Below are 19897 nucleotides of genomic sequence, written 5' to 3'. Positions count from 1 at the left end.
TGTTTTATTTACATTTCGATTTTGATTGCAAGATCGATGTTCAAGTAAACAATCCGATTGGTTTGATCTCTGGTTTGATTCACAATTTGACAATCAGCTGTCAAATGACATTTGTGCACGTAGCCAAATAAATTGGAATAGAAATAAAACAACTAGGTATAATTTGGTTCAAATTCAAAAATCCACCAACACTGCATTCTACCTCGAAAGTACAACCGACAACGTCGCCAACTTTTGTTTTTAGCGTGTTTGGAAGTGTCAAAAAAACGTGGCGTTATGAAATAAAACTGTTGACAGTCGTTTTGGTCGTAGTTCATCGTGTTTTTTAAATTCTTCGAAGCACTTAATGAGCGCTTGCTTTAATTTACCGGTTAAAAAATTCCTTGTTTTTCGAGGCATTTTTATAATTTGATATTTGTGACAAACTGAAGGTCAAATTTTGGCGGAAGGTTGGGCGAACCCAAAAAAATTAAACTTTTCTAGGGATTTCTTTTTTTCTGCCAACATAATTCAACAGGTGGTGGATTTTTGATTTTGAAACATCAGATTTATAGGTACATTTGTTGGATAGATCGTGAAACAACACAATTTTTATTTTAATTTAGGCTGATTTTTCCACATTTTTCTCCAAATCTTACACATTTTCTTTTCAATTGAAAACATTCAATTGAGTTATTTCCATCCCGGGAGGATGTCGAACAAAAAAAAAGAATCAAATCAAAATAATAGTAGGTAGTAGGTATGTCGTTCTTGTCGTCAGTTATAATCGAGAGTGCATATAAAAATTATAATTTTTGCAGTTTGTCCGAATTTTCCGACTTTCCTTTGTAATTATCCCGATTTTTTTTTTTCATGAAAACTTTTTCAAGACCACAACGAACAAAACAAAAAAAGAATTACGCATATCCATCACAAATATCCCATAGAAAAAGGCACTTTTCCGGGAAACTTTTTTAATTTTTTTTATCCATAAAAACCTCATTCGGACTATTACGAACATTTAAAAAAATAGCCAAATCGTTCCAGCCGTTCCCATAGAAAAAAGCACTTTCAGTTTTTCCCGAATTTTCCAATTTTCCGGGCAATTTTTCCAATTTTTTTTTCCATAAAAACATGATTCGGACTATCGCGAACATTTAAAAAAAAGAATTAGCCAAGTCTGTTGAATGCGCTCAACGATGACTCGGTGACATGAGTTCATGACATAACGCTTACACTCAAATATTAGAAATATCCAGTGAACTAGATTTGGCCGGTGTTTCCAAATTAATGGCCGCCACTGTACCATCGGTGGACATTAAAAGCTGGGACAAGATGACGATTGTATAAAGTCAAAAATTACAAAATTTGTGTCGGTTAAATTTGATTTTTTACAAAAAGGTTATAACAATTATGACGGGGTGAATGGCGTTTATTTATCAAAACCATCAAGTTAAAATTCAGTTTGTTTCATATTGAATGATATTGTTTGTTTTCCCAATTAAATAGTTGGTAATTATTCACAGAATCAGTTTTTTGGTGGTCAAAACGGGTAGGTAGCAAAAAAAACATTGAATATTTATTATTTTAACTTTACAAGAGAGTGATGTCAATGTGATAATAGTTAATTTGACAATTTGTGATAAAGCGAAAGTTTGATACACAATGAAACTTTTTTGGATGTCCCAGCTTTTAATGTCCACCGATGGTAGCTAGATGAAGATCATTTTGTTATTTTTGTTTCACAGTTCCACACTGTATAGTTGATTCAAGTTGCAAAAAACCATTTGTCATTTGCAACAGCATTTTTTCGATATTTTTGAATAAAATAAAGCCACAAAAAGACCAGAAAATCATAGTTTGGATTGAATATTTCCAGAAGTAGTTAAAATGAGCAATTACCAATATTTTGCATGTAAGTACAGTTTTAAAGTAATTTCAGATGATTAATGCCATAAAAGTGCTGTTTGTTGCAAAGGCAAAGTGGTTTTTTGTAACTTGAGTCAACTATAGAAGGAACATTAAAGTGGCAGCGCCCTCGTCGGTGGGCGGTGGCCTTTGGGACTAGCTTCTCTGACTCGTCTGTGCCCGTGTGCCGCGTCAAAATCCTAACCTTGGTTCTTGGTTTGGTCGGAGCATCGAGGAATTTGTCGATTTGTTTATAGACACCAAGACACTAGACAGGCGGAACCGGGGGCGGCAGCGATAAACGTCGTTTCCGTCCAGGTTTCGCAATGAAAGCTGGCATCGTAACATCACGCGTAAATAATTACCGATAAGAAAGCCGCTACGGCTAATCCCAAATAAGTTGGGTTATTCACACCGCGTTGGGCGCGAACCGCATTCCGAAAACGCGATGAGATCGTGTGAACGCGCCCCCATCAAGCCGCGTACAGTTGGTCGGTGAGAGGCCGCACATCGCACAACCGGCACAACGCACCGCACTTCCGACACGTGCACGCGCACGTCCGTGGAAATTAACAGTGAAGTGATTTATGGCCCCGCGGTAACGGATAAGGTGCATTCCTGTCCTGTGCCATCTTCGGACTTCGGAGGAAGGATTCGTTCGACGATTGTTATGCGCGGGGTGGACGGGCGTGAACGACAGGGCCGGGGCACGGCTGCCGCTCTTGATGGCCATGTTGTGGCCAAGCTGGATGCATTCAAAGTGCGTCCTTATCCGAGAACCGCGTGATTTGACTACCGATGGCTCTGTGAAAGGCACACGCTGATCTCACCACCAGAAAGTATGCGTTATGTCATTACCTACTGAAACAACGCAACACTGCAACAGACATTTGTACTATGCAACAGATAAGATGGAGGTCGGGGTTTGACATACAGCCAATGGCACACAAACGTCGAGCCAGATTTAAGCAGGAAGTTTCCTGAGTTGGTTTTTGTTAAATCTACGCTCGCGCTCGCAACGATGAATTCTGGGAAAACTTGTTGAAAGTTGATTTTCTTCCGAAGATTCTTGCCCTTGGAAAGCTCAAACGTTTCTCCATTTCTCCAGTCCAGAAGATTCATTCAAAAAACTAAAGTCCATTCAAAAATTAAAAAACCACCACCTGTTGCTTTAGATTGGTAAAATTTTAAAAACCCTAGGTAGATATTTTTTCCTACTATGTTGGTAACTATAAATTATGACATTTATTTGATTCAAAATAAAATTCAATTACTTTGAATTTCGTTCATATTGTTTTATTAGCAGCACGTTTTATTTATTTATTGATTCTTATTATTTTTACTTAACATGCCCAGAAAAACAAGACATTTAATAAACACGTAACCTCAAAATTACAATTCTCACCAAATTTTACAGTAAACAGCGTTGCCGATAGTAATTATCGAGAAAACTGCGACGTTGGTAGTTTTTTGATTTTTGAATGGACTTTACTTTAAAATGACATTTAGATGGCTTGTGAGCCCAGTTAGGTTAGGTTATAAATAAAACTCAATTAGGAGACTGATTTATACGGCGTTAATTGCCATATTAAGAACAAGTTTATCAATAGTTACTCACTCAGTTAATTGCAACAAGTTTCTGCTACAGGATAGTGTATTATTTATTTTATTGTTGGTTCAGTAGCTCTGTTGATATCCGAGTTGGATGTAACCTGGCTTACAACATTCTTTTGAAAGAACTCTTGTTCCTGATCGTGTTTTGAAAATAAATTTTAGATAAATTTTTGGATATGACTTGACGCTTTTGAATAAGTTTTTTCTTTTTTGGCGCCACTGTACCGTTGCGACCCGTATAAACGGTGCTTTACCGTCACTCAAAACATCCATAAAGCCCTCATCACGCATGTTAAAGTTGAGCGCTATTGCCAAATCGAGCCTCTCACCTGTTCGAATGCTGTCAACAACACAATTATTATTCGACGGCCACAACAGAAAAAAACAACCGCAAGTAAAGGTGAACGAACAATATTTCACTAATCGAAGCCATCCTGTCATTTCGCAACGATTTTCACTCGCGTTACGCCAATCGTTTTTTTCTCTTCTTCGGACACTTCACACGCATTCTGACAGGTATACTTCGTCCAGCGAAAGATTGGGAGATTTTAAATTGTAGACTTGTAACCCAACATTACAAAATGCACTAGAATACATTAATTAGAGCATAATTTCAGGGCAAAAAATGTTACTGCTTGAAGGTAAATAAATAAATAAAGAATTTACACTAGGTACTCGTAGTAATATCGCGGCCAAAATACTTTGGTCGTCACTTTTTGACACTTCAAATGTAAATAAAGTATTAATATCAATATACATGACAATTTCAAATTATTCTTGTCAAAAATATAGCATCTTCAGTTTTTGATAAATATAGAATCGTCTTACTTCCTTCTGAAGGTTGTGTAAGCCGCGACCATGTTGATCTTCTGCTTTTGAACCCTGCCTCCGCAGCTGGGATTTACCCCACTTGTATGACACTGATGGATTAAAATAATTTTGACAACAGTAAAAAATAAGGTTAAACATCCTTAAGCTTGCTTTACAATTGAATATAATTTATGTCACATTGACGACCAAAGTATTTTGGCCGCGATAGTACAATTGCGGCCACGGAATTTTGGCCATCACTTTCATATCAATTAAAAAAAAAAATGAATGTAGTCCATGTTTTATTGTCATTATGACTTTTGGAATTGACATCCAAAAATTTGTCAATGTCATACTTCATTCAAATAGTTGCGAACACGCTACCAATACCCTATTTCAATAAAGTGCAGATAATATCCCTGTTCCAAGATTGCACGAAATGAGGAAGCGCGTTTTCTTCTAAGTCAGTCAGCATCAAAATGAGGTATGTAATTTACCTACTTCTGGAATTTTCGCGTTTTTTCTGGCTAGACAGCCTCAGGGCGTCCTCCTACATTGTTTCCCACCACTCAAACCTTGTGCAAATGAATTTTCCTTGCCCTTTAGTTATACGTACTAAGACATTGACGCGACCTTGAAACACAACAAGAGAGAAAAAAAGGGCATTTGCACAAGGTTTGAATGGTGGGAAGCGATCTGGGAGGACGCCCTAAGGCTGTCTAGCCAGAAAAAAGGCGAAAATTCCAGAAGTAGGTAAAGTAAACAATTACCCAAAATGACAAGTCTTGTAATAGCAGAAAGTGAGGTTACGACTACTTAAGGGCCACTTTACATCTCAACTCAATGGAATGACAAGTCACGGCCAAAATTCCGTGGCCGTAATTGTACAATGGCCGGCAAAAAAAGTTAGCCATCATTTAAATGTCAGTGGGCCGTATCACGACACCGTTATTAAAGTTGCCGTTAACTAAAATCGTGATTAAAGTAAACATAAAAAGATATAGATTTACGCAATTATAACCTGCGAGAAAGAGACGAGTTCGTCACCAAGGTAATTAGAGTCATGATTAAATTTAATAAGGGTGTCGTGATACGGCCCATTGTCTCTATATTGATGTTACCTACGTGTAAAATGTCCTTAACGCAGAGAGAGGAAGGAGTAACTTCAAATTGCAACCTTTCTCTCGTTGGACAAACTATATTTACGCGATTCAAATATTGTGTTGCGTAAGCGCCGCACTGTGCGTACGTAATCCTCTGGCAGCGAAACGGAGCCAATTAATAGTAGGAATAGGTATTGTTATACGAGTTGCACAAAATAAAGTTAGTATAGTCCAATTTTTTTTTAAATCAATTGTCAATGTCAAAATTCCCTCAAAGACCAGGCTGTACCACCCTAAAACCTTTCGTTTCGGGACACCTCTATCGTAAAATCTCCCTAGATCAGGGTTGAGGTTATATCAGTAATTTTCAAATGTCAGAAAAGTTTCAGGTGTAACCAAATTTTATACCAAAAGACAAGAAATAAAGACGATAATCACACTAAAAAGTGCAACTTAACATATACAGGAAAATGGGAATTTATTTAATGGGTGTTTATGTTAGCCGTCAACAATAATAATAATAATAATAAGCAGTTTACCTATTCATTTTCAGAATCTAACCCCCAATCGTCTTCCGAATATGATTCTGCGGAAGAGGAATGTCCTCAATTGGTAGATTTCCCATCAATTTTTTCCAGTCCTCTCTAATCAGTTCCTCGCAGTGACGAACCCATATATTAAAAGAAAATACCTCGAATATGATGTGTGCATCTTTACTGCAATTTAGCATGGTCGGTTTTTCTGTCTGCATTTCTTCACGTCATCTAATCATAGCCAATTTTTCTCGTTGTGTTAGATCCTTGTTTTCGGAAACTCATTTAACTTTGTATTTTTATTTAAATGTAATTGCGCCTTTACATCAAAATGACTGACATATAGTTGACATTTTACGTTGGCAATCTAATAACTCTCAAATAACCAGTGGTTTATACCAACAGGACAACACTTTGACAATTGATTTAAAAAAAATTGGAGTATAGGTATATGTATACTCAATTTCATATAAATGTGCATCTAAGCAAGCCATGAAAATCTGATTTTCTGTTGGTATTAAAGCTAAAGCTAGTACTGTAGCAGACACAATATTCGGACACCCAATAAACCCAAGCCAAGAGCCCATAATTAGTCCCACAATAGGAAGGGTCGGTTGGTTGTAAATCAATGGGAGATTGCAAACACGCTTATAAGAATTTCTTACGATAGACCGTATTGTAAAATTCCAAGGGCAGTTTAGTGATTTATGGCTGTGGTTACTGCTTATTGTTAACATAATTGTAGGTACTTGGTTTAGGTTTATTGGGTGTCCGAATATTGTGTCTGCCAGTATAACTTTGATTTTGCTTGCTCTGCGCGAACCCGATTTGACTAATTTTTCAGTTTTTGTCCATTTTAACATTGCTGATTTCAAAAGCAATGTTACGTCTTTTTACTGATTAAATTAAAGTAATTCTTATTTGTTTTTGTCTTTGTATTTTTACCAAGTAAAGATTTATTGGACATGACCTTCATAAATGTGACTTTTGTAATGTAACTAAATTAAAGGTGCTTTTACAAATGCACAGTTCACTTGATGAACATTCATATGAAATTAATTATATTAAATAGAGTTGGCTCCATCTTGGTTCCTAGGGGCGTTTTTCGATTGATAATTGGCTGCACTTTTATTGTCAAAATTAGCACTATTTGTGTTTAAATAAAATTGTTAATTATCAAAATGTTTCTAGAGTGAAAAATAAATTATAAATACATATTATGTTAATTACATATTTGGATTTGTTTGCATTTACTTCACAAAGTCTGTGGGAACCAGGCTGCCAATGCAAATTTAACTCTCAAAAACTCCCCTAGGAACCAGGATCGAACCTACTTTCTCTTATATAGAGTGCCAACACTTTAAGGAGAACACACCAATAAAGTTGCGCGGCAGATGCAAATACGTTGGTCGAGTCCATTTTTCGATTTCTAGGGTACAGCCGCTTACCGACCATGCGGCGTCAGAGGCGTACGTTCATTCGTGATCTGCTTTTCCAGTGTTCGTTTCGTTGTTTCGTGATTTCAGGGTTGTTTTCTATTGCGTTAAAAATCAGTTCTTTTCAGAACTAAATAATTTTTATTTCTTTATTTGAGCGAGGTTAGTATTGATAAAAGCGGTGTCACAATTATTCAAATAAAAACGTATGCCCCCATTTCTGAACGCAAGTGATACGCCACTGGACAAAACTTCACGGACATATTTGGATGACTCAACGTGTTCTCCTTAAAGTGTGGGGACTCTATGTACAAGCACAAGACAGTCTATTGTCGAACGAGAGGGTTTAGAGCACGACGAACGCAGTGAGGAGTGCTCTAAAGGAACGAGTTCGACAACATGTCTTGTGAAACGAGTGTAACATGCCATTTTTTCTACTTCGGCTTCATTATTCATTCTACGATTGACAGAAATTACACTCAATTACAGTGACAGTTGGGCGCGACCTTGAGGCCTCGAGATGGCGCCACTCTCGGCGGTTCTATGGTTTTTCCCCCGATTTGCCAACAGGGCGTTTCTCTTGCGTAACGGAGTAGGCGATTCGGTAATAACGCTTCCTATTTACCTGGAAGCGGATGCCTTCAGAAAAGAACCCGACGATGGGCTCGCCCACTCTGTGAATATAAATTAAGAGATGATAATAGAAGCGGCGGTGGACAAAAAACGCATTTACATTTGCTCGCCACCAGGAAGAACGTCGACAATTAATGTGCGCCTCGACCCGATCCTGTTTGATGGAACATCACCTCAAGGTCCCGCCGCGAATATTTCCACCTATATAAACCAGCCATTATTATTTATGTCCGACGCATCGCACGGCTGATATTCCTTCTATCTTATGTCGATTTTCCAGCAGGCGATTAAAGCAAATTGTTAATGTACGAGTATAATGCATTGGCGATCATTGTCGCTAAGTAATCGGAGGTGACGCAACTGCACTGGCGTGCAAGGAGATTGACGTTTCGGATCGACACAGATCGGGGCCTCCCCGAGGGGATCGTGTTAAAGAGACCACCAACTACACGCGAAAGACGGGTGCCAATCAAGTCGAGGAGCTCCACGGGGAGGAAAAAGGAAGAAATGTGACAGCGTGTCGGGTGAAGGTCGCCGTTGTGTTAAAAAGGGATTGTTAATTTGGGTTGGAAGTTGGAATAAAGAATCAAAACTTGTTGATCGCTATAAGAAATTTTTTTGGGATTCTTCGCCTAACGTCTGTCAAGAACGGAGAGGAAAAAATGTTGGATATTGTGCAACAGTTTTTTTTATGAAATCTCCGAAATAAATTTGGGATTCCCAAAAAAAAAAACAAAATATAAGTCTCCGAAGGATAATTTTTTGAGAATAGACTAGTTCATTTGTTATTCTTGGCGAAAAGAAATAAAGTAGAGTAGACACAAACAATAGTAATTATACACCAAGGTAGAGAAGAAATTTTTTTAAGCCGAGCGAATAAAGAAGCGAGGCTTAAAATTGTCTTCTCTACCGTGGTGTATATATTATTTTTTTCACTACTAGATACGTTAAAACCCTTTCTAATAATAATTATTAATTAAATTATTTTGTCCGATGCGACGATCCGAGTTCTCATTTTTCAACGGTTGCTATGAAAATTGAAAATCGTCTGTCTACGTTAACCAATGAAATCAAAGAAAATCTTTCGTTGCTAGGTGACGGCTGTTCATTATTAACCACTGGTTAATAGTGAAAAATTATCAAAAAATTATGAAATGTACAACGTGATCAAGAATGACTGAATCTGTTGGTAGCAATGAAAATTTGAATGATTTTGGTACCACTGTAATGTAAACGCATTTCCGGTTTTCAACTTTGACAACGAATTTGACGTTTACCATCAAAGGGCCATTTTTGTAATAGCATAAATATACCCGACATAACCTAATTTTATTTAAATGTCGTGTCAAGTTAAAACATCCGGTCAGTGCCAATTACGAAACAGAAAAACACCAATATTTTTCAATTGTTTCATTGCCAACAGACTCAGTCATTGTTGATCACGCTGTACCTTACCAACATCCAGGTAAGTGTGAAAAATTTCGACAATTATTTAATTAGAAGTCGCGATTTCTCGTGTGGGCGTATACGATCCCCGACCCTGTACAGTGCTATACAGGTCGGGCATGTCAATTCATGTTAGAAAATATGTATCGAGAAAAATAATAAAAAAATTCCATAGCTTTTAAATTTGAAAATATCTAATAAAAAATATTTTGACTATGTATTTGTCTTTTTGTAGCGAGTGGCATAATAATTCTGAATGATTGTGATCAGGTTTGCGATTATTTTGTTCATTATTTCCAGTATTTCCAAGAAGTGATCTTATACCTCAAATAACGTATGGCAACATGGCTTTGATTTTTCTTTCGTATTTCCATGAATAGGTACATACAACAAAAATTAAATATTTGCAGACTATTGTGATACATAATAATTAATAAATATTTATTGTGGATAAGTATGGCAACTGTGTGGGTAGGATGGAGTTGACATTTCTTTGACAGTTCATAGTCTCGCAATGGTATAAAAAAAACAAATGCACGCATAAGAAATCTCATACAAATGTCAACTATACCCCACCCACACAGTTGCCATACTTATCCACAATCATTATGTGAATCACCCAATAGAGTGTTTTTAAATTTTGCCACATTTAGTGTACAGTAATTTCAAAATTATAGAGTACACCTAATTTTTCTACAGTGTAAAATGCACTTACATTTCTTGTCAATGATCAATGTCAATTTTGACAAACAAAGTGGCTAATCTAACAGAAAACGTGAAAGTGCATATTCTTTCCAACTTAGAAGAAGGGTGGATAGTATTATAAGATCGCGAAGAGCACCGTGGAGGAGATAAAATAAACAATACCATGGTGCTCTATAATATCAGCGACATTTTATGTTGTCAAACTTATATACCTAACCCATACCTATATGAAAAATATGACGGTCAAATTTCAAAAAGGCATCTTTACATGGGGAAAAAACTGTAATAAATCGACTTCTTGATTTTTGAGGTGTACTCTATAATTTTGAAATTAACTGTACAAATATGTAGCTCCATATCTTCGACAAAAAAAAAAGATTGATTTTTTAAGACATTTTTACCTGATATTTTAATGACTACCTACGAGTACTTAACAACGTACTGCTAAGTTGTTCCGCGAATTTTGGGGCACCCGGTATACGCCCCTGCGCTGGTGCCGCCTGGTTCATACTTCATTACTCAGTAACCGTTCTCACTCGGTTAATTTAATTGCCGTTCTTAATAGCAGAACCACGTAACTCGCTCAAGGGCGTAACATTACACAAATACTGCGTTCATTGTTCAATTGCGCGGAATTATGTTTACAGCGGGCATCTTTGAACCGGTCGGATTAACATGAGTCGAAAAAAATCCGAGAGTTTGTTGCCGTCGTCGATCAAGCCGGCCTATATTCTTGAGGACCCGTCCAACTCGACCAAAGCTATATACCCCTGAGGCAGTTAACATTCCATATACTTAAACAAGAACGGTCGTGGGCGCTATCTCAGACTGACTTATTGTACCGAGCGGGGACGAAATCACGAGATTTTCGCATCCACTGAATTTTCTCTCTTTTGCAGAACTGATCTTGGAAACCGACCCGGAAAAGGGAAAATGCGAGTACGCTTTCGACAATCCAGGCTTCAAAGGTAATCCTGTTGAGTATGAGTAGGTACTCTAACGAACTGAGGCGACTCCATCGCCGTGACACAAGACTGAGGTCTTTTATTGTTCGTTCCTATAAAAAGCACCAAGCACCTGATGTGTGTCGTGTTTACAAACGCCGACATCAATTTGCATTTCTACGTCTGATTCACTTGCGGAATATTCGAAAGAATTGGCGCGGATGACCTTGGTGCTGCACCAAGGACTCCGTTGTTTACAGTAGAAAAACGCGTTTGTCCTTTTAATTAACTCCTGCATTCTTCTAGATCCTGGTTTGACGCCGATCACTAAATCGCTCGAGAAGGAGCGGTTCGAAGGGAACAAAACGAAATGGACTCAGTGGTCACCGTTGACTGCGCTGACCACCAAGTCCGAAAAGCGAAAGACGTTGGATGACAGTGCCATCGATGTGAGTCGAAGCGTTTTTCTCGACGAGTTGACGAGTTTCATTTCATTTCAGGGAAACGCAGTAAAGGTGGTGGCTCTTCGCAGTCATGATTTTACTGGGCTAGGTTTCAACATTTGTGGCAACATGAAGGAGGGGATCTACATAAAGGATGTTTTACATCGAGGTCCTGCGTCCGAATCGGGAAAATTGAATCCTGGTAAGGCGGAGGAGGGTTGCAGAACAGCGAGGTTGACCGACTTTTTTTTTGGCGTAGGTGATAGAATCAATAGTGTTACGATTAGTTTCGAGCATATGGTGTACGAAGATGCTTTAACAATCTTGAGTTACGCTAGTCCTTACGAAGTAATCATCGAAGCAAGGGGGGGGAAGGTGATCCATCAGTCTAGTGGACAAGGAGCTCGACCGAGTCATCCAGTCTACAGGAGCTCCTCTTGTACAGATTTGTTCCACGTGAGTCGATTGATTGTTGATTGGTCGTTTCGGATTAAGAGTGGTGAGGTTTCAGGTGGGTAATACGGCAAAGAGGAAACTCTTTGGGGGTGAAGAGCACACGGGATCCCTCAGCTCGAACTACTCCAGCTTGCAAAAGTCTCGAAGTAACATGACGACGCTGGAGCGGAAAGATTCAGAATCTCCAAAAGTTGTACAAAACAGGCCGAAGAAGAGCGCTCCAAAGACCCAGCTGACTCCTGAACAGCTCAAGATCCAACTCGAACAGAAGGTGTTGACAGAACACCAACAAAATCTGAAGACGAAGAACGAAAAGTCACCCAAAATCGAGGCTGAGGTCCAAAAGACCGAGAATAAACTGCAAAAGTTCGGAATTCGGGTGTTGCCTTCGGAGAGGAGTCCCAAAAACGCCGAGCTATCGCAAAATGACAACAACATCAATTTAGAGAAGCTGCCGGTGGGGGTAGACGAAGTCGACGAAAAGAAGCCGCAAGTGAAAAAACGGGAGAGAAAAGCGAGTCCGGGGACGAGCGAAGAGGAGAGCTTCGCGAGGGACAAGGTACTCAATGGGTCGGGGATCAAACGGGACGCTAACGGGATCCCTCAAGAGATTCCTAATTACATGATGAACGCCGCGGTGGCGGCAAGGAGTCACAGGAGAGGGTCGGAAGACAAAGGGAGAGCAAAAGAGGACGAGATGGACAAGACGCCGAAGAAAACCAAAGGCAAAGCGCCGGCACCCCCGGAAGAGAAATTGAAAGAAGCGGAGAAACCAGTGGTGAAAGATAATTTGGACGAAATTCAGTCGGTTAGCGACGAGGTCGAGGAAGTCGTGTCGAAAACGGCAAAAGAAGATTTGGAGGAAGAAATTGACGTCGAGTTGAGGACCAAGAGCGATGTCAAAGACTACAATTCAGATTCGGACATTGAGACTGACAACCAATCGTCGGTCAACACGATCGAATTGAATTCGAGCGACATCACCATACACCACGCCGAAGACAACGAGGACAGACAGAACAGAAGAACCGCGAGCACCGGAGACTTGACCAAGATCCAGAGGACACGGAAATCGAGCAGCGGTACTTTGGAGCGCGCCCAGAGCCTCGACATCACCGACACTAGCATACCGACTTTGACGAAGAAACGCAAAGGTGGCAGGATCGAAGATTCGATGGGCTCAGAAGAAGACGCCTTCGGGAAAGTGATGATGAGTAAAGAGCCGCGTCTGTCTTTGATTCTCGACGGTTTGAACACGTTCCAGAGGAACCGCTTGAAGAAATCGATCGAATGGGGCAACCTCGAAGACGCCATTTTGAAACTGAATCAAGAGGACGAGAGCGGGAACAGTACCTACCGTAACATGTCTCTGGAGAACGTCAAATTTGACTTCGGCGAGAAAACCGAAGAGTTTGACGCCTTGGTCAACAAGATCAACGAAATCAAGAGAGAGTCGATGGAGTTGACTCCTTCGATCAAAGAGGAGATCGTTTCGCCGCCGGTCAAGCCCGAGAAGAGAGTTAAAAATCAGATTTGGCCCGCTTTCGAAACGGACGCTGGCGAGTCCAAGCCCAACGGCAGTGCCATATCACCAGCGACGGATTTCGAGAGGAAACCCATAGACGACAATCCCAGACTCGTCGCAGCAGAGAAGAGACAGAGAAAACCTCCGATGTTTGAAGCGAGCGAACCAGTGTTACCGGCGGAAGCAGTGAGCGTGGAAAAGAAAGTCACCATCAAGCCGGCGCTCCCTGAGAAGAAGGATTTCTTGCTGTCCTCACCGAAAAAAATCAATTCTTCGAATGTACCTGATAGAGAAGCCACCCCAGTTAAGAAGAGTGAAGAACCAGTGAACGTTGCAGTGTCGAACAAGAGTGACGAGACTAAAACTCGAGCGACCAACCCTGTACAAGACGTAATTTACAAGAATCTCGCAGATTTGACCAGAAATTTTATTTTCACGGAGAAAATAGCTTGCAGCCAAAACGACGACGACTTTGGGTATCTGATCAAGGCCGACGATACAAACATTTCGGACGACATCAAAGTGTCTCGACATTCGTTGGGTAGTCTGGAGCGCCCCAAATCCGACGATGCTAAAATGAACGTCAGTAATGTAACGGTGAACAATGTTCGCCCCCAAAGCGAAGACAATTTTCATAGTTTGGAAGTAAACGTGAACGAACCTGGAGGTATGAAGATGGACGACGTGAGCGAACTGTACACTACGGCTCTGGACAGCACCATCAAACCAGAGAGTCACAGTGACACCTCGAAGATCACCATCAGCACTCCTGACATTATAAAAAACGCGACCATCACAGAAGCGATCAATAAATTGAACAATGACGTGGTGGTGCAAGGACCTTCGTCTCTGACGTTGGAGGTGCCTTCCGATACAGAGTCCAAAGAGGAAAGATTTTCGGTGGATTTGACAGGAGGGTCGAAAAAGGAGAATTCGTCGCTCGGAACTAAGAACTTCGACGACGACGTCGACGGAAGTGGGAGCAAGTGTAACTCTTCGCTGACCTACATAACCGAGATCCAAGTCCTCACTCCCAACAGTGGCAACCCTACCAACATATCGGAAATCGAGATCATCCCCAACATCAACAGCAACGCCCGCAACCTGGACCACGAGTTCGAAAACTACGTCCGCAACTTCGAATCCAACGTGCGCAGCTTCGAGTCAAACATCCAAAAGTTCGAAAACCGCCTCGACCCCCCCAAAGAGCCCAAGAGCATCATAATAACGGACAACGACGCCGAAAAGGAGCTGCACAAGATCCAGGAGATCGCAGAAGAACAGCTGAAAAAGCTTCCCGAGATGCGCTTCACCACCTCCACCTACGAGGCCCCCAAGACCCCCGAAAAACGTCAGTCGCAGATCGAGCTTCTCCGCTCCAACTTCGAGAAGAGCCCCCCCAAGAGCGGCAAGACCGAGACCAAGTCGCGGATACCCATCGCGACCACCGCCAAGACGCCGCCGACTTCCCCCGAGAGGAGAGATTCGCGCATTCTCGACACGGAGAACGACAAGGACATCCTCGAGTTGATGTCGTCGACCGTCCACTCCACCCCCGTGGTAGCGCACTCCAAGTACCAGATCAAGCCCCCCACCAAGAACGTCACCGTCACGTCCATCCGCAGCAACTCGAAGATTCCGTCGGGACTTCCGGTTCTCGGCGGGGCTGGTCGGCCCGCGGTGCCACCTCGGAAGCACGACGACAACGTGGTGCAAGTCTCTACCAACGGCGGCGTGGAGAGTAGTTTTAAGCAGTGGGTATTCAACCCCTCGGACCATTCGGTCACGAATATCGTCGTGGCTGAAAGCAAGCAGCAGAAGTGATGGGTCTGTGCAATCAATTTATGTATTTGTAAATCGAGTTCACTGTGGTCGCTCAACTTAGTGTAGCCTAAATATTTATGAAATATTATGAGATGTACATACTTGTAAAAGATATATCAATACGAGTCTATGTATTTTTGCTATTATTTTAAGCTCAGATTTTTGTTGTTGGTTTATTTCGTAATTTTAATCATGGGTGACTTACATTAACAAACGTAAATTTGTTTTTCTAACAAGAGATATATACCTATATACATTAAACGAAAAAGAACTAAAACACTTTTTTTTGACACCCCTGCGGATTTCTCGCCGACATCTGCAAAACAAGTGACGAATTGAAGAAAGAGCATCGCTGTGTATAAAATGAAAATTGGACATGAGTATGGGTAGACGTGGTATCTCTGCAAAATGGCCGCCAAATTTAAAACCAGTTTAGAAACACTCTGTCCTCTGTCGCTGTTGTGTCTCTCCATTCGGAGGTGCTAATTATAGGAGGACCTGTTCCTCATTCCAAATATTTAAAGCGAACCATATTTCTCATAAATTATTGCAACTTTACAATGCGAGTAGCATACCTATTTAGTTTAACAATTTATTGTTTTATAGGGTCATAAAAGGAACTTGTAAATATTTAACGAAAAAAAATACACCTGCTATTTGACTTGGCACTTGGATTAAATACCAGCAATTTCAATTTCTCGTTGGTGAAGGTTAAATTCTGTATCTCACTGATTTTTGCATAATAACTGGATTGATAGGTAATTGATCTGCAATAAAAATAGGACACGAACCTTGTGTCATCAGAATCGATTGTTGATTGTGCAATTTATACGTTCACAGTTTCGTCACAAATCCCCTAGAATGATTTTATTGTTCGTTGAATAATTATTCACAAAAAAAGTCTTGATTCTAGTTTGAGGTTATGTGAGATGTTTAGACCATCACTCGAGCCTCAAGTTGCCACAGTCATTCGTTCGTGCATGTGAGAACAATGATTGATAACCCAATAATCTGATTGATAATGATAATTGTAAGGAGAAATAATCTCTGTGTTCGAGTACGAAAAAATGTAAATTGTTTGCGGTTCGCAGAAGATGAAAGGATCTTTGTGTTTCTGATTAGCGTAATTGTTATGTGATAAATAAATAAGGCTAACTGTTTATTCTTGGTGTTGTATTTAATGAAAAGTTCACGATAAACAATGATAAAAGCGATTCGACCAAGCAGTTAACGAGCCAGTTATTCGTAGGTCGCTCACGAATTATCGATGCACAGATCATGAAATTCGCCGAACACCTCACAGCTCACATCACTCCGGAATGGAGGAAACAGTACATCAACTACGAGGTGAGTTATCACCCGGTTTATGCTTAAATACCATTACCGAATACCACACACCCTCGCAATTTCACCTCCATATCGGAGCTCGGCGATCGGCTTCAAGCACTCTTATCGAGGTGCACGTTGACCTCCAGTTGCAAATTCCAAATTCAAATCCGCATCAGAATCGCTATCAATCCCAAAATTTCTTAATTATTGTACTGCGACTACTATTGGATTGAGGTTAGAAAACGCGAGTCATCTGTTGGCGAGCGGCCGTACTACAATTTGCGCCAAAATCGAATCGTTTTGCAGGAGATGAAGGCGATGCTCTACATGGCCGTGGAAGAGGCCCCCTCGGCCGAGAGCGTCGAACCGGAAGTACTTACGCGCCATTTTGCAAATTTCGACGAGCAGTTCTTCCACTATTGCGACAAGGAACTCAAGAAAATCAATACGTTCTATTCAGAGAAGTTTGCAGAAGCTACTAGGAAATTCGCGAATTTGATCAGCGAGCTAAGGTCGTCGATGGACCACATCAGGCAAGGGAAGCGCAGAGACACGGAGATCAAACGACACATCCCGGCGAGAAAGCTACAAGAACTCAAATTGGCTTTCAGCGAGTTCTACTTGAGTTTGATTCTGTTGCAAAACTACCAAACTCTCAACCACACTGGCTTCAGGAAGATACTCAAAAAGCACGATAAGGTCGGTGGCGGTTTTGGGGTCCTGGCGTGCTAAAGTGACGTTGTAGCTTGATCGAACACGCTTCGATTGTAATTTCTTTCGCGCGTGCTAATATGTACTTGAATTTGCAGTTGCTGTCCACCGAGGTTGGCGCAAAATGGCGACAGGAACACGTGGAGACCTCTCACTTTTACACAAACAAAGACATCGACAAGCTCATCAATGACACAGAAAGCGCGGTCACCAACGAGCTGGAAGGCGGCGACAGGCAGAAGGCCATGAAGAGACTGCGAGTGCCTCCTTTAGGCGAACAGCAGAGCCCTTGGACCACCTTCAAAGTGGGCCTCTTCTCGGGTTCCTTCATAGTCCTGTTGATCGCGGTAGTCTTGTCAGGTATTACCCCCAAAACGTCAAAACCTCCCCACAATTCCTCTTTGCAGCAATCTTCCACGACGGCGCAACTGACAGCCTCAAGATCGCATTCCGCCTCTACAGGGGACCGCTTTTGATCGTCGAGTTTTTGTTCCTGATCGGGGTGAACGTGTACGGGTGGAGGTCTTCCGGGGTTAATCACGTGCTGATTTTCGAACTCGATCCCAGGAACCACCTCTCCGAGCAACACTTGATGGAACTGGCGGCCATTTTTGGTGTCGTCTGGACGCTCAGCTTGCTCAGTTTCTTGTACAGTGCCAGTCTGAGCATCCCGCCGTACGTCAACCCTTTGGCCTTGACCGTTATAATGATCCTGTTTGTGATCAACCCCCTCAAAGTGTTCCGACACGACGCCAGGTTCTGGTTCGTCAGGATCTGTGTGAGTAAAAAATGTCATCTGACAAGAGAGGGCGTTCTCGAATATGGCATAGAATAAACAAAGATGGGCCGGTGGGCCTTGAAAAACAATAGCCGATTTGTCAAATGTCACCGACTGTCATCGATTTAACAGCTACAGCCGCTGCCCAATTAATTTTATTATGGGATATTTAAAATTGAGATCCAATTTCAGGGCCGCATGTTGGGTGCCCCTTTCTTCCACGTCGGCTTCGCCGATTTTTGGCTGGCCGATCAGTTGAACAGCCTCGCCAACGCCCTCCTGGACTTCCAGTTCCTGACTTGTTTCTACTACATTCACGGCGACAACTGGACCGAAGCCGGAGACACTGGCGAATGCATGGAAAGGAGCTACATCATCAGACCAATCGTCAACTGCATTCCAGCCTGGATACGTCTGGCGCAGTGCTTGCGCCGTTACCACGACACCAGAGAAGCCTTCCCTCACTTGGTCAACGCCGGAAAATACTCGACAACCTTCTTCGTGGTGATATTTTCCACTCTCCGTTCCATGTACAAAAGTACGTACCCGACAAGCCTCCACCCAGAGCCGTACATATTATGTAAGATTTTTTTTTGTTGTAGGCGATTATACCGATCAATCTCAGAATCCGTTCCTCTTCTTGTTCATCATCGCGTCCATCATCAGCTCTTGCTACGCCTACACTTGGGATATAAAGATGGATTGGGGCCTGTTCGATAAGTCGGCCGGCGAGAACAAGTTCCTCCGCGAAGAAATCGTCTACTCATCCACGGTTTGTTCCTCGACCCTTCGCGACTTTTTCAAAGCTCACTTCTGTTTCTAGTTCTTCTACTACTTCGCCATCGTCGAAGACTTCGTCTTGCGGTTTGCTTGGGCCTTGTCGTTTTACTTGACCGAAACGGGTTACGTCACTAGCGACTTGATGACGTCGATACTGTCCCCTCTGGAGGTGTTTCGGAGATTCGTGTGGAACTTCTTCCGGTTGGAAAACGAACATTTGAACAATTGCGGTAAATTCAGAGCCGTTCGGGACATCTCCGTCGCTCCCATAGATTCGTCCGATCAGTCGCAGATAATCCGGATGATGGACGAAGACGACGGGGTCGTTAACAGAGGTAAGATCAAGAAGACGGGGAAGAAGAAAGAAGAGAAAAGACCATTGCTGGAAGAGTCGATCGCCAATTTTAAGACGATTCCTCTGTCTACCATGCAGGTTTAACGTCGAGATTAAAACAATAAGAATATGCAGTGATAAGCAACCAGCTTAACCTCAAAGTACTTATTTATTCAGATGTTTTCGCAAACCGCAGTATTATCTACGAAAACCATTCCCTTGTGATCTTTTATATTTATTGTTTGTCTTCTTGTTTTAATTTTTAGCATATCGTTTTGAAAAAGGTGTATTTTAAACTGTCAACTAGTACTTAGCGAGCGAGGTTTATGCAGAACATTTTTACAGGGATTTATATACTTACAAGGATGATGCCTTTATATAGTGATAATTATGTACTATACGCATATTTTAAATAAACGTATTTTTCTTCAGACCGACTTGTTTCAATTAATCGAAAGTCAAGCGGTGAGCGGTGGTCAAGCTGCGACGTGACCTTCAAATGCCAAGTCTGGGACGGGACGGATTTTTTTTGGCCGTACGTTAGATAATACTCGCTGTTAAAAATAAAATTAGATTTCGCATCTTCTAGATGCAGTTCAACGTCGT

The 19897-nt window shown here is 41.4% G+C and overlaps 2 protein-coding genes and 1 long non-coding RNA gene across 4 annotated transcripts in view; 2 read left to right on the top strand and 1 right to left on the bottom strand.

Annotated features, from left to right (window-relative positions):
- The window catches only part of LOC138141178 (FK506-binding protein 5-like), a 35199-nt gene extending 19563 nt beyond the window's left edge, over nucleotides 1-15636 (top strand). The window contains exons 3-7 of the mRNA XM_069061858.1: nucleotides 11067-11135; nucleotides 11418-11560; nucleotides 11612-11756; nucleotides 11814-12010; nucleotides 12066-15636. Coding sequence (XP_068917959.1) covers nucleotides 11067-11135; nucleotides 11418-11560; nucleotides 11612-11756; nucleotides 11814-12010; nucleotides 12066-15359 — 3848 coding nt within the window. The 3' untranslated portion in view covers nucleotides 15360-15636. The remainder of the gene's footprint in view (nucleotides 1-11066; nucleotides 11136-11417; nucleotides 11561-11611; nucleotides 11757-11813; nucleotides 12011-12065) is intronic.
- On the bottom strand, nucleotides 1537-4856 carry LOC138141207 (uncharacterized). Of its 2 annotated transcripts, none has more exons than XR_011163030.1 (2): nucleotides 2746-4856; nucleotides 1537-2691 (listed from the first exon to the last, which is right to left on the bottom strand). It is a non-coding gene; the product is annotated as an uncharacterized lncRNA (long non-coding RNA). The 2 variants fall into 2 exon arrangements; XR_011163031.1 differs by having other exon boundaries at nucleotides 2750-4856.
- Nucleotides 15637-16432: 796 nt separating the features above from the next.
- Nucleotides 16433-19724, top strand: LOC138141189 (solute carrier family 53 member 1). The gene is made up of 7 exons (XM_069061882.1): nucleotides 16433-16706; nucleotides 16995-17387; nucleotides 17498-17759; nucleotides 17807-18177; nucleotides 18370-18715; nucleotides 18780-18949; nucleotides 19001-19724. The coding sequence occupies exons 1-7, from the start codon at nucleotides 16638-16640 to the stop codon at nucleotides 19394-19396; spliced, it is 2007 nt and encodes a 668-aa protein (XP_068917983.1). The 5' UTR covers nucleotides 16433-16637; the 3' UTR covers nucleotides 19397-19724.
- The last annotated feature ends 173 nt before the right edge of the window (nucleotides 19725-19897 follow it).

The sequence above is a fragment of the Tenebrio molitor genome, chromosome 1 (genome assembly GCF_963966145.1).
Source record: "Tenebrio molitor chromosome 1, icTenMoli1.1, whole genome shotgun sequence".
Lineage (NCBI taxonomy): Eukaryota > Metazoa > Arthropoda > Insecta > Coleoptera > Tenebrionidae > Tenebrio > Tenebrio molitor.
This window is presented reverse-complemented; position numbering and strand designations above follow the sequence as displayed.

Bases quoted from the DNA above. Each gene is read 5' to 3' on its own strand.
- LOC138141189 (XM_069061882.1), top strand. From the start codon at position 16,638: ATGAAATTCGCCGAACACCTCACAGCTCACATCACTCCGGAATGGAGG. The intron at 17,760-17,806 runs GTATTACCCCCA...TCCTCTTTGCAG, and splicing joins GATCGCGGTAGTCTTGTCAG to CAATCTTCCACGACGGCGCA. The intron at 18,950-19,000 runs GTTTGTTCCTCG...TTCTGTTTCTAG, and splicing joins AAATCGTCTACTCATCCACG to TTCTTCTACTACTTCGCCAT.